The 15,201-nt window shown below is 41.7% G+C and overlaps 1 protein-coding gene across 1 annotated transcript in view; it reads right to left on the bottom strand.

The window, feature by feature from the left end:
• LOC126248730 (tetratricopeptide repeat protein 7B-like) overlaps positions 1 to 15,201 on the bottom strand; it is a 231,957-nt gene that overhangs the window by 126,679 nt on the left and 90,077 nt on the right. Inside the window, 1 exon segment of the mRNA XM_049950047.1 lies at positions 460 to 607. Within this exon segment, the coding sequence (XP_049806004.1) occupies positions 460 to 607 (148 nt within the window).

The raw sequence follows: 15,201 nt of genomic DNA, 5'->3' as shown, positions 1-15,201 counted from the left end.
TTGCTTTAATAAATAAGAATCCTCCCTCTTTGCTTCCCTGAAATCAATGGCCTTAACTGTTCCACCAAATGATATCAATCTTCCCTTTTTTGTGAAAGCAGAACACCGCCATCAATGTCAACATCATCTCTGTACCAGGCCAAGGACTTTTCAGTTGGCATCTTTCTTGCTTTGTTACATTCACTCTATATTTTAACTGTTTCACTGCTTTTGTCTAATATTTACATGCGTTGCCTGTAATGAATCCCATACACCAGCATCTTTGTTCTTATGATTAGTGGCAGAAATTTATGTCAATTTCAACTGTTCTCAGAGTATCACGGGCACATTTCAAAGACTACATCAAGTTCTAACAGTCTCTTCTGGCATCTCTGTTCATATGATTCTTGTTTCACACCAGTATCTCAACATGAAACGAGATGCATAAAAGTACATACTATTAACATTCTCATCACTTACCTCATAAACTAAGTCAATATACCCCCACCGTACCAGAGTTATTGTTAAAAGATCGTACACCGCTGTAGCATTTTTGTACGCATGTATCCTTGCATCCCTGAATTCTGGTGACTGGCTTAAAACGGCATCACGGACGGCCATGGCCTCACTGTAGCAGCAAAAAGTTATAATTAAGTTATGCTGCTATATGTACAAGAAACAGTGAATTAATTAATTAATTAATTAATTAATTAATTAATACAAATCAATGAACTCCAATCCACGATAACTGATGGCATGAAAAGTGTTACCTGATGAATATATTATACAAAGAGAAGAAATTGCAGGAGTTAAAATACTCTCTCACAAGGGAACCTCCCCATCGCACCCCCCTCAGATTTAGTTATAAGTTGGCACAGTGGATAGGCCTTGAAAAACTGAACACAGATCAATTGAGAAAACAGGAAGAATTTGTATGGAACTATCAAAAAAATAAGCAAAATATACAAACTGAGTAGTCCATGCGAAGATAGGCAACATCAAGGACGATGTGGGAACGGGAGTGCCGTGGTCCCGTGGTTAGCGTGAGAAGCTGCGGAACGAGAGGTCCTTGGTTCAAGTCTTCCTTCTAGTGTAGAATTTTATTTTTTATTTTCAGACGATTATCAAAGTTCAGGCACTCACACATAATCAAATTCGCTCTCCAAAATTCCAGGACATGTTCAGATTTGTTTGGACATATGCAGGATTTGACGGTCTACACACGGAAAAATTTGAAAACGTTAGAAACATGTTTTGACAGAGCACAGGGAAAATTGTGTGACTGTGAAACTGTTGGATTCATTTGTTGCAGTTTATGTGACAAACCCTTATGTTTTCATCACTTTTTTGGGAGTAATTCTCACATCCACAAGAAAACCTAAATCGGGCAATGTAGAAGAATCTTTTTACCCATTCGCCAAGTGTACAAGTTAGGTGGGTCGACAACATATTCCTGTCATGTGACGCACATGCCCTCACCAGTGTTGTATAGAATATATCAGACGTATTTTCCTGTGGAGGAATCGGTTGACCTATGACCTTGCGATCAAATGTTTTCGGTTCCCATTGGAGAGTCACGTCCTTTCGTCTACTAATCGCGCGGTTTTGCGGTGCGGTCGCAAAACACAGACACTAAACTTATTACAGTGAACAGAGATGTCAATGAACGAATGGACAGATCATAACTTTGCGAAAATAAAGAAAAATTTTTCACTTGAAGGGAGACTTGAACCAAGGACCACTCGTTTCGCAGCTGCACACGCTAACCACGGGACCACGGCGCTGCTGAGTTCATGTCATCCTTGATGTTGCCACCTATCTTCGTATGGACTACTCATTTTGTATATTTTGCTTATTTTTTCATAGTTCCACACAACTTCTTCCTGTTTTCTCGATTGATCTGTGTTCAGTTTTTCAAGGCCTATCCACTGTGCCAACTTATAACTAAATCTGAGGGGGGTGCGATGGGGAGGTTCCCTTGTCAGTATAGCCAATGCAGAGGAAATACCACTTTCTGAAAAATTTCTGATCACATTGGTACAAAAGATTTTCTACAAAATTTTTTCGTTACTTGCTGCTGCTGACGATGGCGTGTTTTAGGTGCATGATATAGCAAGGCCCTTAGTCCTTACCGTAATTTTATGAGATGAGTTTGGATAAAACAGAAATCAGATAATTATAAAACTGAAACTACAATTAAAATTTATAAAAAATCTGGTGTCCAAACACTACACACAATTTGAAAAGTTTTGCTCATCTCATCATCAGCTAAAATAGAGGGTAAATCTCTAACTACATTTGATTTTGCCCCCCTATCACAATATAAAAAGCACTCAAAACATAGCATACAGTGATTTGCGCAGCATAGCCATCACACACAGTGTTGATGCTGCCATCTGTGTATTAAGCCATGTGTTGGGGTAATGCCCTATTTGGAGGTGGGTCAAGGTTACTTCATCCAATTGGAATGAGCACTATGAGGTATGCCATGGCTGGATAGTTAGCTTCACCAATCATAGTTTATTGTCCCGCACTGCCTGCTACCCATCCTCCTGCACTCAACAGCGAAATGACAGCCTGTAGGGGAATGGCACATTGTGTCACATCACACTCCCCATAGGAAACCTTGGCTGCTTGATCTGCATGCTCATTTCCCCAGATTTTCAGATGCCACGGTACACAGCAGAACTATACATGCTTCCCTTGCTGCTGAAGAAATTGGTTTCTCTGCTGGGTACATTTATTGCAATGCTCGTAGGGCACTAAGTGAATCAGAGCAGACGAGAAACTCTTTGCTATCAAGATGCCTCATCTGTTCCAGTGTGTTTAAGATTTGCATTGAGATCTGCAGCAAACACTGTATTCACTGGAAAGGTGACTTCTGAATACATGGACAGGGAACACTGCTTAACATCCAAAGGAGTCCCTTGCTTTGAGCCATCAGTAGACACTATTTCAAAATTGGAATGCCTATCTAAAATATTATAAAATGAAGATTGAAAGGTAAAATCTAGAGTGCAATATTGCTTAATATTTGTTAATTTTAAAATAATTCTGGGCCTCTTTGGAGGCCAAAGTGGAGATCTGCTCAAACCTTGGTGTGGAACTTTAAAAAAGCAGCCCTTTGTGTGAAACCCATAGGGCCTTGTTGATCACTGTCAATGATCAAAGGATTTTCCACTGGTGGGCATGTAATGGTACTGTATGTTTCTGTGGCACAGATAATGCATTGTAGGCCTGTCACACCAAGAGTAGTTGCAACCTGATGTTATGTGCTGGCTCACCAGCCTCAGTGCCAAGGCTTGGTATGGAGCTGGTTTTTAAGGCACCTGTGGTCTACATCTACATCTACGTCCATACTCCGCAAGCCACTTGATGGTGTGTGGCAGAGGGTACCTTGAGTACCTCTATCGGTTCTCCCTTCTATTCCACTCTTGTATTGTTCATGGAAAGAAGGAGTGTCGGTATGCCTCTGTGTGGGCTCTCATCTCTCTGATTTTATCCTCATGGTCTCTTCACGAGATATACATAGGAGGGAGAAATATACTGCTTGACTCCTCGGTGAAGGTATGTTCTCAAAACTTCAACAAAAGCCCGTGCCGAGCTACTGAGCGTCTCTCCTGCAGAGTCTTCCACTGGAGTTTATCTATCATCTCCATAACGCTTTCGCGATTACTAAATGATCCTGTAACGAAGCGCGCTGCTCTCTGTTGGATCTTCTCTATCTCTTCTATCAACCCCATCTGGTATGGATCCCACTCCGGTGAGCATTATTCAAGCAGTGGGCGAACAAGTGTACTGTAACCTACTTCCTTTGTTTTTGGATTGCATTTCCTTAGCATTCCCAATGAATCTCAGTCTGGCATCTGCTTTACCGACAATCAACTTTATCTGATCATTCCATTTTAAATCACTCCTAATGCCTACTCTCAGATAATTTATGGAATTAACTGCTTCCACTTGCTGACCTGCTATATTGTAGCTAAATGATAAGGGATATTTCTTTCTATGTATTCGCCGCACATTACACTTGCCTACATTGAGATTCAGTTGTCATTCCCTGCACCATGTGTCAATTCGCTGCAGATCTTCCTGCATTTCAGTACAATTTTCCATTGTTACAACCTCTCGATATACCACAGCATCATCCGCAAAAAGCCTCAGTGAACTTCCGATGTTATCCACAAGTTCATTTATGTATATTGTGAATAGCAACTGTCCTACGACACTCCCCTGCAGCACACCTGAAATCACTCTTACTTCAGAAGACTTCTCTCCATTGAGAATGACATGCTGCATTCTGTTATCTAGGAACTCTTCAATCCAATCACACAATTTGTCTGACAGTCCATATGCTCTTACTTTGTTCATTAAACGACTGTGGGGAACTGTATTGAACGCCTTGCGGAAGTCAAGAAACACGGCATCTACTTGGGAACCCGTGTCTATGGCCCTCTGAGTCTCGTGGACGAATAGCGCGAGTTACAACGGCTGTTCACACGAAACCCTTCTCCGCGTCAGCCCTCCAGGGCCTCGCTGGAGTATTTGTAGGCCTGTCACACCTAATTCTTTCATGGTGCGCACATTCAACATGTTTAAATGTGGAGATCTTGCAGACCCACACACCACACACCCATAATCAAGTGGAGACTGCATGAAAGCTCTTAAAACTGGATCAGACAAGTGCAGTCTGCTTCCTATGAACTATGGCTAAACTATTTCAAAATATTTTGGGCCTTTAGAGAGCAAGCCTTATTGCATACATTCCACATTTGTGCAAGTCACACAGGTGTTCAGCCAGGGAGTCATATAGGCTATGGCGCAACTGCCACTGCCTGTGTGTCAGCTGTTTGCCCAATGCTGCCTACAGGTGCCCATCCATCCACAGGCAAGCACTCAAGCTGGCACAGTCTGGCTTACAGAGTGTGGGAAGAATGACTATTGAACTGCTTCTGTGCACACTGTAAATAGTCTGATCTTTTTTTTTTGTGGTCCCTAATGAAGTGATATGTAAGGGGCTGTTAAATATCTCTAGATTCTTTTCTTTATAGTGGTTCTTGAAATGCTACAAGTAGCCTTTTGCACAATAATTAGCATCTAACTTCCAATATCTGCTATTTATGTTTTTCTGGATTTCTGTGACAGTCTCTCATGACTCATGGAAACATGAAACCATTCATGCTATACTTCTTTGTATATTCTCAGTATCCCCTGTTGAACCGATTTGATATGGGTCCCATACACTTGAGCAATATTCTAAGATGAGATGCACAAGCAATTTGTACACAGTCCCCGTTGCAGACCGTATTTTTTCAACATCATACCCCTGAACTGAATTCTGCTACATGCCTTCCTTATACTTGAGCTTATATGATCATTTTGTTTCATACCCATATAAATTGTTACACCAAGGTATTCATATGTGTTGACTGGTGAATTGTGACTCATTGATACTTTAATCACAGTGTACTACATTATTGCATTCATTTTTAATATCTAAATTTCTGAACTTTTAAAACATGTTGCCAATATTTGCATCAATCTTATCAAAATCTGACTGGATCTATCTCTGTGCAGCTTTCTTCAGATGGTACTTCATTAATAGGTAACAAACTACAAAAAGTTTGAAGTTACTACAGTCTCCAGGTCATTAACATAAACATGATCAATAAATAAAGCAGATCCCAACACACTCCCCCTGGGGCATGACTGAAACTACCAAGAATCCCCAATCCAGTAATGAATTTTGTTTCATACCCCATATAACTGCACTTTTGTTAATAAGTGTTATTTCAATTGCCTTGAGCCATGGCTTTCAGTATGTCATGTGAGAAAGGCACACGTTGGGTTTCACATGACTAATGTTTTTGGAATTCATGCTGTCTAGCATGAAGGAAGTAACTATGTTCAAAACACCTTGTTATGATTGAGCTTAGAACATGTTCTAGGATTCTACAACAGGCAGACATCAATGAGATTGGATGATAGTTTTGTAAATCACTTCTGCTATTTTTCTTGTAGATGTCTGCGACTTGTGATTTCTTCCAATCAGTGAGCACAGTTTTTGGTTGAAGAGATCTGTGGTATATCATGGTTAATGGCATCCAACTCGGCTGCAAATTCTATATAAAGTCTGACAGGAATTCCATCAGGCCTTGGAGTTTTGTTTAATTTCCAGAGATTTAAGTTGTATCTGAATGCCACTGACACCAATAGCTATATCACTCATCTTTTCCACAAAACCACTGTAAAGAAACCATTGCAGCATGAACAGCTTCTGTAAGACAGGAAAGTACGTAAAACTGGTGTTATGTCCCTACAATATTCCTTTACAGCCTGATTCTGACAGATGAGTACATTGCTGAGTAACCACTTGCATTATAACCACAGAAGTATCATACCAGCAGAAGGAATGTCAGCCTACTCTCACTTTGGGCTGCATCATCTCATCACTCCTCGGGCTGCTGGTAGCAGCAATCTGTTGAAATGTGAACAATTCAATAACTGTGTTGTAATGATCAACTTATCACTGTATGTATTCGTATATTCTTTGTCAGCAATTTTTGTCATTATGCTATTGAGCAGATGCATCTGAAGTACAGTTACAAATAAACATTCATTGCTTGTCAAATTACAGGCTTTCGTTTTGTCATTTGAATATCAGCACACAAATTTTTAGTTCTCACAAACATTATTAGCAAAGAGCCTGTGGATTGTGGTTTTACAGTCTGATGGTAATAACATGTGGAAAAAACAAGTGTATAGAAGAATACAGCATTCCTTTGTTGGGTGGTATCAACTGCAGTACATGTATTTTAAGACAAATTCTCTTATACAAGGTAGAGTTATTGGGTTTTAGTAAAAGGTGTAATACTGAAATGAAGTTGATCAAGATGGCACAACTAAACACCAGGCTCAAGAGAAAGTTGAAATCTAAGGACACCAGAGAAAAGACAGAAAAGTCAGTAAAACATAATACAATGACTTTCAGACACTCACTTGGAGTATGCAAAGAATACAGGAAACCACCAATGATTTACAGAACTCAAATTCAAATTCTTGAGCAGAAAGGTATTACAAATCAACCTATGTTATCAGAATTATTGTGACAATGAAGTTTAATGCAAAAGATTACTGTCTTGAAAATTACTTTTTGAAGTTTCATTGGTTTACATGTAGTTTGAGATTTGGTGTTAACAATGAAGGAAGCTTGGTCATAAGCTGTAAAGGTAGCTTCTTTTATGAATAACAATAGTCCTCCTTCAGCTTTAAATAAAGACATTCCAGATCTTAAATATGGTTGGTCGATTGTTTAGGGTCAAGGGACTAAAGAGCAATGTTATCAGTCCAGAGATAATTCATATGGAGTTAGTGACATCAGCCAGATATTTGAATGAATTACATCAGTAGGAGTGGCAAAATCGAGGCACTGAAAGAAATATTGATGCCAAAGCTGAGAAAAAATATGGGGCAGGTCAGCTCATGGGTCAGAGCATACAAGAGGGATCCCAGGGTTCCTCTGTGGTGAGGAAAACCCCACCTGCATCCCCCCCCCCCTCCCACCACCACCAGCACCACCACCACCAAGACCGTTAACAGGATCAATAATGCCTTGTAGCTGAGAGTGTCATAATACTAAACCTAAGAAGGCCAAAACCATAATAAACACAAGTTGAACTTTCAGTAATAAAATAAGGTGAGAGAAAATCAGATCAGTAGATGGGTAGAGCCCGACAAGCATCTCCCAGTGCTCAACATGTGGTGAGGTTGTCCTTCCCACAGCCGTCCCACCCCTGATATGTTATAGTCAAAGTGTTAAAGAGGTTAACAGCATCCCTATTCCTTGAAGTGCTATCTCTAAAATGGAAAATGGGGTGCAGCAGGAAAATTGAGCTAGTCCCCTCTAAAAGCAACAATTAAAACAGGGTGAAATAGGGATGACCACGGCAGCTGGCAAAGGAGCTACAGTCCGGGGTCCCCCAGATCCAGCATGTGGTGGGAGATGCCCCAAACTCAGTCACTCTGCCCTGGCCATTAAAAAAGTAGTTTAAAATATTAATTCTCAGAATAAAAATCACTCTCATAGAGAAAATGAAGAACCAATTCAATTGTCTGTGAGTGGTCTGCCAATACCACAGATAAATAATCCAGAAGACCTTGTGTAGCTTGGAGAGAGAGAGAGGGGGAGAGGGGGGGGGAGAGAGAGAGAGAGAGAGAGAGAGAGAGAGAGAGAGAGAGAGAGAGGAGGGGGCATTCCACCTGGATGTGAGTTATTATTGTCTGTAACACTCTAAACCCACTACATGGGGGCAGCTCATTACATAACATAGAACTAGGGGTTAATGTGCTACGAAAAGTGCAGAGACAGTGGATTCCCTCCACTAGGAACAGGAGGTGGAACACCGTGCAGCAGTAGTCTCCCCCATGTACAAAGTTTATTAGAAGAAGGAGAAGCCCACCAGATGGCGTTTCATTTCTGAGTGAGGAATGATCTTATTTGCACCTGCAAATCCACACCTGGCATCATCAGAGTAAATGTTGGGCAAGTAATGGCTTCCCTAGCCAGACAGCCCTGGGATACGACATGACTCTGGACTCATAGAAACACCACTGAGTAGGCAGTATGAATATGATCAAGATATAGTCATGATTAGCTGCTATCAAATGATGCCAAGAGCAACATCAGTTGCCTGGTGACTGCTTACTGGCTCCCTACAAACTAAAACACAGTCAAGGGAGGTCTTTTTAATAAAATGTAAGGCTCAGTTAATGGCTATCACATCCACCATAAAAACATTACATGTTCCCAACAATGAATATTGTTCCTGACTGGTGGGAGGTGTAAAAGCAGACCACGTCCTATCCATGGTTTTAGAGTACTCAGTGTAGATGACGGACACCTTGACACACTAAGAGAAATGGAAGGAACATACGCCAGACGGTTTAGGGGGTGAATAATTTTAGGACTGTGGATAGATTAGTTCTAATTCATGGAATTGGAACCAACCAAAGGTAAGAGTGGGGACAGGAAAGAGCGAGAGAGAGAGAGAGAGAGAGAGAGAGAGAGAGAGAGAGAGAGGTGTGTGTGTGGGGGGGGGGGGGGGGGGAGGGGGAGGGGCACCTGGCAGAGAGCCTCGAGATGCTTTCCAACTGGTGATACCACGTGAGGGCCTGTATTGGGGATGTATGCAAAAAGAATTTTATAAGTTGGATGATTCAAAGTAGTTGGATGGTGACTGCATAAGTGAGAAATAGTTGGTACCACTGAAACTGAAGATCCTCCTTCAGCAAGGAGATAGGCTACAGGACTAGTTCAGTAGGTGCTAGTGCTACATATTACTCCACAATGTTGGACTGAGTCAATAACCACAAAGCTGGAGGTACCACTGAGCCATAAATGTGGCACCCAGAGGCCAATTGGAATGAGACTGGGGCCCGGTAAATATGGAAGGGATTAGTGCAACCCGTTGACCAGGGTACCATCAGGCCCTCAAAATGAGTAATTTTTATTATTTATATTTTACAAAGAGTCCACCTCTTTTGTCTGTCACCTTTCAGCTGATGCAACAACAATCCACTGGTTCACTCCAGAACAGGCCAATTTGTCAATCAAAACATGTCACCATATCACCTGCCTAGTGAGACTGACGGCTCTTGCTACGACTGAGAAATCCCTCTCTCTTCTGTTACGAGCTGTCACCTTGAGCAGACACTAAATGGCTTAGTTCCTTCATTTTTGAATTTTCCATTCTCCTTTGAAATGGGTCTCAGGTCACTGGAGTTATCTTCTCTAGTCCTGGCAAACCTTGCCATGAAATGCTCATGAGCTAATAAATTCAGACAGTTTTTTTTTTTTTTAAACATGAGTACTACGTATTAATTACAAGCCCACACCTCTTTCCAATGCAGACTATACCTCCGGCAGGATCAGGTGTTGACAACTGGAGATGGAACCTGATGTGAAAGCAAGGCCTGAGCAAATCATGGTGGAGAATGAAGATCTGCAAAGGTGCCTTAACGAAGCATTAGTAAATGCAACACTGCAATACAGCACCATGCCCCAAGCTAGCCTCGGTTCCTCGGTTCCCCATTTCCGGGGTTCCCACAGTCGGTTCCATCCAGGTCCGTAATTGATGTTGCAATGGGTTTACTGGTCCCCCCCCCCCCCTTTCATTGACAAAACAAGAAAAAATGTCCATAGTTTCATACAAAACATATCAGATGTAGACAAACTGTCCCCATGGAGTGAAGAAGTGTTGGTAGGCATTGTCAACCCTAAGTTGCAAGGAGAGGCACGTGCTTATGTAAATTCTGTGGAAGGACTCAAAAAATCAAGGCATTTGACATCCTTTCAAAAGGGCTAGTGGATAGATATGGAGATAAGCATAGCATTAACTATTATAGGAACTAACTTACTGCCCTACACTGAAATTCTAGAACACTTTGCTCACAGAATAAGAGCTGTGTCATGTTGAATATATGTGCCAGGAGAAAGAAACAAAAGGAATGAGGTACTACTCAGTGAAACTTAAACTCTCTCTGTAATTTGTTCACGGGATTGACCCAGAGACAGGTGTTGAGGTAAACTGTGCTTCACCGAGCACACTAGGGGAGGCCGTACGACTCGCACTTCTACACAAGTAGTTTCGACAATTCATCCAATCTTCCTCCAAGGTAAACCCTGCTAGACCTGCATTCATTGCCAAAGTGTGCTGCACTTGTTGCAAACACCCAGGTCATAAGGCTCCTGAGTGTTTGGCACCGGCATGCATTACTGTAGAAAAATTGGACACATGAGAGCCAACAGTCAGTCTCTACAGCATCGCTTGACTAACCAAATAGGTCCAGGAAGTGAAAAAAGTAACGGGAAATGTGAACGGGTGTGGTTCTGCCACTACCCCTTGCGCCTTCTGCAATGCAATTCCAGTAAGACACGAAGGACTTGCTGAGATGGCAAAAGTAACTTTGGAATAGAAAATCAATAGTAGACAGTCCATCTTTGTCATTGATATGGGTGCACAAGTGGTTTTACAGTGTTGCAGAATACTTATGCCATTAAATCTGTATATATTGTTATTCATTATCAATGATGTAAAAATGTAAGCTTAAGGGGTAGAAAAATAAGTGATAATGAATGTTAATACTTTTGACATCTCCTATATTACACGTACATTTACTGTACACAATGTAATCTTACAGGATCAAATAAAATTCAATTCAATTCAATTCAATTCTTCTTCTTTTCCACTTACCCTATGTCTAATATACCTGCATGATGAGAGAACATGCAGAAACTTGCTAACTTGTGTTACTAACACTAACCAAAATTTGAAAATTTTGCAGTTTCACACAGCCACACGAGCACTATTTCTGCCATATAATTGGAGCAGATGGTGTGCAACTAGATCTGCAGTTAATGGACACAGTGCATGATTTTCCAGTGGTGAGGAACATTAAAGAATTACAGCCATTTCTTGGATTAATTGATTACTATCATTGTTACACGGAAAACTGTGCAGCCACCAAGAAACCACTCACAAAATCACTAAAGAATGGGAACTCCTTTTATTTGGACAGTGGATTGCGAGAGTGCCATGTTAAAATTGAAAGAAATTCATACAAATTCATCTGTCTTGGTTTATCTGGATTTTATGCTATCTTTTATCTGGTGATATGATGCTAGCAATGTAGCTGTCAGCTGCATTTTGAGTCAAATACAAGATGGTGAAGAAAAACCAACTGGTTACCCATCACGTCAGCTGAATCAAACTGAACAAAACTAAAGCACCACAAAACAGGAACTTCTTGAACTTGCTTTTGGCACCCATTACTTAGTGTTACCTATGTGGAGGATGATTCACAGAAATTATAGATCTGCTTTATAATGGCTTTTAAGTTTAAAAGATCCCAGGACAGACTTGTTAGATGGGCCTTAAAATTCAGTGAATATGTCTACATAATAAAACACAAGCCTGGCAAGTTAAATCAGAATCAAAACGATCACAAGAATCTGTTAAGTGCAAGAAATGGGTTACCTCATGATTTTGTTTACAAGAGAAAATGTTTTACATAGTAAAATACCTCTTGGAAAACAGATTGCAGTGCCAAAGGCTATCCGTAAATGCATACTGCAACAATGTCACCATAGCAGGATACAGACATGTCATATCGGGAAAACTGCTATGAAGCACATATTGCAGGTCATTATTGGTGGCCACAGCGAAAGAAAGATGTCAAAGTATACTTTCAAAATTATCTCCCTTGTGCTAGGAGAATGCAATGATGAAGACCAAAAATACCTCTTCAAACTTTGCCCAAGGCAGCATGGCCTTTTCAGATCCTGTCACTGTATTTACTTGCACCCTTCCATATGACAGTCCAAAGTAACATATGTTTTATCTATCATTGACCATTTCTCTCAATATTTTATTATGATACCTACCGAAGACAGGGCCACTGAGATAGTTTCGTCAATCATTTGTCACTACCATTTGGAAGTCCTGAGGCTAAAATAACTATGTCCAATCATATGGTACAGTTGTGTTGACTACTTAAAATAAAGATGTGGTGAACTACGCCATTTCACAGTAAGAGTAATGGCAAGGTTGAACACATTCATAAAACAGTTGTAAAAATGTTGTCTTATTATGTGAACAGCTCACACTCAGATTGGGATAGGCTACTGGTATTTGTAATTTCATGGTACAACACCAAGATAAACGAAGCAACACGGTTGCGTCTCTTTGAGGCTGTTTACAGCCACATAACATGTTCTCCATTTGAGATGAAGAAGTTGTCACCTGGAATAAATTCCAGTGAGGTGAAGCACCTGGTGAATCTTCACCAGCAAAGCCACCTCGACAATCAAATCACATCACCATATCACCTGACTGGTGAGACTGATGGCTCTCAGCACCATGATGGAAAAAGTCTCTCTTCTGTTCCGAGCCAGCACCTAGAGCAGACACCAAGTGGCTTAGTTCCTTCATCTCTGAATTTTCCCTTCTCCTTTGAGATGGATTTGGGGCTACTGGAGTTATTTTCTCTCGTCGTCCTGGCAATCCTTACCATGTTCTCCCCCCCCCCCCCCCCCCCCACGCCTGATAAAATAAACCAAATAAACTGATACGGTTTCTTTTTCTATGCCTTACCACTGTGTATTAATTGCAAGTCCACACCACTTTCCAATCATGACGACACCTCTGAGGGGGTGGATACCATACCTCTAGAGATGTGTGCAAGAGAGCTTTAAGTTTTTGCTTGCAGCTAATCTTCAGTTGAGGAATATGGGGCAGCCACACATCTTTTTATCAAAGAGGAGTCCCAAAACATCTGGACTGTGTTACAGTATCCAATAGTTGGATGCCCCAGTAGACCTTTGAGTCAGGATATATAGGGATAAGGCAACAAAAATGCACGATTCATTTTTAATGGGGAGAACTGGATGACATAGGAAAGGCTCTGAGCAGAGGCCCTGCAGATGGCCCCTTGGAGCTGGTGTTTGGCCAAGGCTGTATATTGGGAGCTTTACCAAACGCAAAAGTCATTGATATAAAGCAAAGTGGTGACCAGTGGTACAACTGATGTAACAAGCCTGACAGAAGTCACTAGCCCATAGATGGCAATCAGGAAGAATATAACACTCAACACAGATCCCTCTGGAACTCTGTTCTCTTGGACCCATGGAGAGCATAGAAAAGTACCAACTCCAACACTAAATAATCAGTGGAATAAAAACTGACAAATTAAAATCAAGTTGGCAGCCTTGAAAGCCCCAGTTATGGAAGATAAGTAAAATGTGAGAACACCAAGCTGTGTCATATGTCATACACATTTAAAGAGAGAGAGAGAGAGAGAGAGAGAGAGAGAGAGAGAGAGAGAGAGAGAGAGAGATGAAGTGTTGGAGATATATATATAACAAAATTCAAGCTTTCGCAACAAACTGTTGCCTCATCAGGAAAGAGGGAAGGAGAGGGAAAGACGAAAGGATATATATAACAAAATTCAAGCTTTCGCAACAAACTGTTGCCTCATCAGGAAAGAGGGAAGGAGAGGGAAAGACGAAAGGATGTGGGTTTTAAGGGAGAGTGTAAGGAGTCATTCCAATCCCGGGAGCGGAAAGACTTACCTTAGGGGGAAAAAAGGATGGGTATACACTCTCGCATACACACACACACACACACACACACACACACACACACACACACACACACACATATCCATCCACACATATACAGACACAAGCAGACATATTTAAAGACAAAGAGTTTGGGCAGAGATGTCAGTCGAGGCAGAAGTGCAGAGGCAAAGATGTTGTTGAATGACAGGTGAGGTATGAGTGGTGGCAACTTGAAATTAGTGGAGATTGAGGCCTGGTGGATAACGGGAAGAGAGGATATATTCAAGAGCAAGTTCCCATCTCTGGAGTTCGGATAGGTTGGTGTTAGTGGGAAGTATCCAGATAACCCAGACGGTGTAACACTGTGCCAAGATGTGCTGGCCGTGCACCAAGGCATGTTTAGCCACAGGGTGATCCTCATTACCAACAAACGCTGTCTGCCTGTGTCCATTCATGCGAATGGACAGTTTGTTGCTGGTCATTCCCAAATAAAATGCGTCACAGTGTAGGCAGGTCAGTTGGTAGATCACGTGGGTGCTTTCACACGTGGCTTTGCCTTTGATCGTGTACACCTTCCGGGTTACAGGACTGGAGTAGGTGGTGGTGGGAGGGTGCATGGGACAGGTTTTACACCGGGGGCGGTTACAAGGGTAGGAGCCAGAGGGTAGGGAAGGTGGTTTGGGGATTTCATAGGGATGAACTAAGAGGTTACGAAGGTTAGGTGGACGGCAGAAAGACACTATTGGTGGAGTGGGGAGGATTTCATGAAGGATGGATCTCATTTCAGGGCAGGATTTGAGGAAGTCGTATCCCTGCTGGAGAGCCACATTCAGAATCTGATCCAGTCCCAGAAAGTATCCTGTCACAAGTGGGGCACTTTTGGGGTTCTTCTGTGGGAGGTTCTGGGTTTGAGAGGATGAGGAAGTGGCTCTGGTTATTTGTTTCTGTACCAGGTCGGGAGGGTAGTTGCGGGATGCGAAAGCTGTTGTCAGGTTGTTGGTGTAATGCTTCAGGGATTTCGGATTGGAGCAGATTCGTTTGCCACGAAGACCTAGGCTGTAGGGAAGGGACTGTTTGATGTGGAATGGGTGGCAGCTGTCGTC

This window comes from Schistocerca nitens, chromosome 3, assembly GCF_023898315.1.
Source record: "Schistocerca nitens isolate TAMUIC-IGC-003100 chromosome 3, iqSchNite1.1, whole genome shotgun sequence".
Taxonomy (NCBI): Eukaryota; Metazoa; Arthropoda; class Insecta; order Orthoptera; family Acrididae; genus Schistocerca; species Schistocerca nitens.
The sequence above is the reverse complement of the archived record's forward strand: the minus strand, read 5'-3'. Positions and strand labels throughout refer to the sequence as shown.